Raw genomic sequence first — 2,261 nt, forward strand, 5'->3', positions numbered from 1 at the left:
TCATACATTTTAAAAGTACAGCTTGATCACATTTTACATATGGCTACATATAAACATGTGTATGTGTACAAACATATGTATGTACACATATATGTGTGTTTATATACAAATTATATATGTGTGTGTACACCTGTGTGTATACATATAGATATAGAGATAACCATATCTATGTAACAACCACCCAGATCAAGATATGAAACATTTCTAAAGAGTTCCCTGGCTACACTTTCTGCTAAAAAATACTTATCCTTGCCCTAAGTTGAATTATTATTTTGACCTTTTTTTAAACTATAGATTAATTTTGCTTGCTCTTGAACTTCATATAAAGGGAGTTGTACAGTATGTACACTTTTGTGTCTAACTTGTATTGCTCAACATTCAAGGGATGTATCCACGTTGTAGGTATTAGTAGTTCTTCCTTTTCACTGCTGAGTACTATTTCATTGTATGAATATACACAGTTTCTTCATGCATTCCTCTGTTGATGGACACTTAGATTGTTTCTATTTAGGTTATTATGAATAATGCTACCGTCAACACCCCTGAACGAGTCTTTTTATGGACATAAACATTCATTTCTCCTGGGTAAATTCCCCACAGTGGAAATGCTGGGTCATCAGGTGTGTCTGTGTTTCATTTCATTGAACGCTGGCAGTTCTTTCAAATATACATTGAGATTTCTCTAATTCTCTCTTCCCATCTTTCTCCTCTGCCACCACTCTAAACCACCCTTCTGCTTCTGTTACCAGACCTGTTTCCTGACTTGCGTTTTCCTCTCCACAGGACAAGAAGAGGTATTTACCCCTCCTGGAGACTCACAAAATAACGCAAACCCTACCGACTGCCAGATCTTTACACTCACCCCTCCACCCGCCACGAGGAGTCCGGTCACAAGGGTCCAGCCCATCACAAAGACACCTAAGTGTCCCTTCCATTTTTTTCCACGAAGGCCCAGAATCTATTTTAGGTTTCCAAACAGACCTTTCCTGCCTTCAAGGTGTAACCACCGTTTTCCTTTCCAGCCATTTTATTGGCCACACCGTCGCCTTACTCCTTATAGATATTTCCCCAGAAGAAGACTCCAGAGGGGAAGCTCATCTGAGGAAAGCTGAGAGGAAAGAGAAACCCAAACATACTGAAACAAAAAAGCCAATCCTTCAGAAAAAGCAGCAAAAAGATTTCTGTTTTATCTTTCCAAACTAACTATTGGATCTGAAGATTAAATATCCTAAACACCACTGACTAGAAACTGTTCTCTTTGTCAGCAGTGAAGATATTGGATCACAGGTTATTGATGTTTGCAAAATTGGACAATAACCACGTTATTTTTATCCTCAACTTCTTATGGTCACAGGATATTTATGCGAATAAAATCTTAAAATGGGTAGCTCTAGTAATTCCTATCCATACTGAGATGCTGAAAGAATCCATCTCCTCCTCTAAATTAAACAGCATTTAAATAAATTGAGATCATTATAAACCACATGAAGACACTAATGACACCGTTTTTATACTCATTGGAAAAAGTACAGAGCAAGATGCAATGACAAAGTAAACTTTAAAAAAAAATTATAAAGCTTAAAGCAATTAAAAAGTTATGGAGAGTCTGACTGTAGATAATACTTTAAAGATATATACTTGACTTGTCTAACCCAAATAATTATTATTATTATTTTCTTGGAGATAGAGTTTCACTCTTGTTGCCCAGGCTGGAGTGTAGTGGTGCTGTCTCGCCTCACTGCAACCTCTGCCTCCCAGGTTCAAGCGATTCTCCTGCCTCAACCTCCCAAGTAGCTGGGATTATAGGCCCCCGCTACCACACCTGGCTAATTTTTTGTATTTTTAGTAGAGACAGGGTTTCACCATGTTGGCCAGGCTAGTCTTGAACTCCTGACCTCAGGTGATCCACCCACCTCGGCCTCCCAGAGTACTGGGATTGCAGGCGTCAGCCACTGCGCCCAGCCCCAAATAATTACTTTTAAACTATGGTATCTAAATGTACTTTAATGTTGACTTCAACTGATGCAAATTAATTTGATAATTTTCTCACTGTTTGCCGTTATCATTACATAGATGCTGACTAAAATGATAAACTTCCCCTCAAAGTTTTAACATAATTCCAGGTTCAAAAAGCCTGATTAAACTGCTACAAGAATATGAATATTCTGGTACCTCTAGAACTCTACAGACATAAGTTCACTCAACCCTTCGAACCTTATATTCTCAGGGTGCAATATGAGAAACAAATCCCACAGATTGCA

At 38.3% G+C, this 2,261-nt stretch overlaps 1 protein-coding gene across 3 annotated transcripts in view; it reads left to right on the forward strand.

The window, feature by feature from the left end:
• The window catches only part of LOC105529105 (chromosome unknown open reading frame, human C4orf26), a 9,714-nt gene extending 7,453 nt beyond the window's left edge, over positions 1–2,261 (forward strand). Inside the window, exons 2-3 of one of the 3 annotated variants that reach the window (XM_011966174.1) lie at positions 784–922; positions 1,061–2,261. In XM_011966174.1, the coding sequence (XP_011821564.1) occupies positions 784–922; positions 1,061–1,112 (191 nt within the window). In that variant the 3' untranslated portion in view covers positions 1,113–2,261. Of the gene's footprint in view, positions 1–783 lie in introns of all 3 variants that reach the window. The other 2 variants (XM_011966172.1, XM_011966173.1) reach the window with 2 other exon arrangements.

Source organism: Mandrillus leucophaeus, unplaced genomic scaffold (genome assembly GCF_000951045.1).
Source record: "Mandrillus leucophaeus isolate KB7577 unplaced genomic scaffold, Mleu.le_1.0 Scaffold75, whole genome shotgun sequence".
NCBI classification, from domain to species: domain Eukaryota; kingdom Metazoa; phylum Chordata; class Mammalia; order Primates; family Cercopithecidae; genus Mandrillus; species Mandrillus leucophaeus.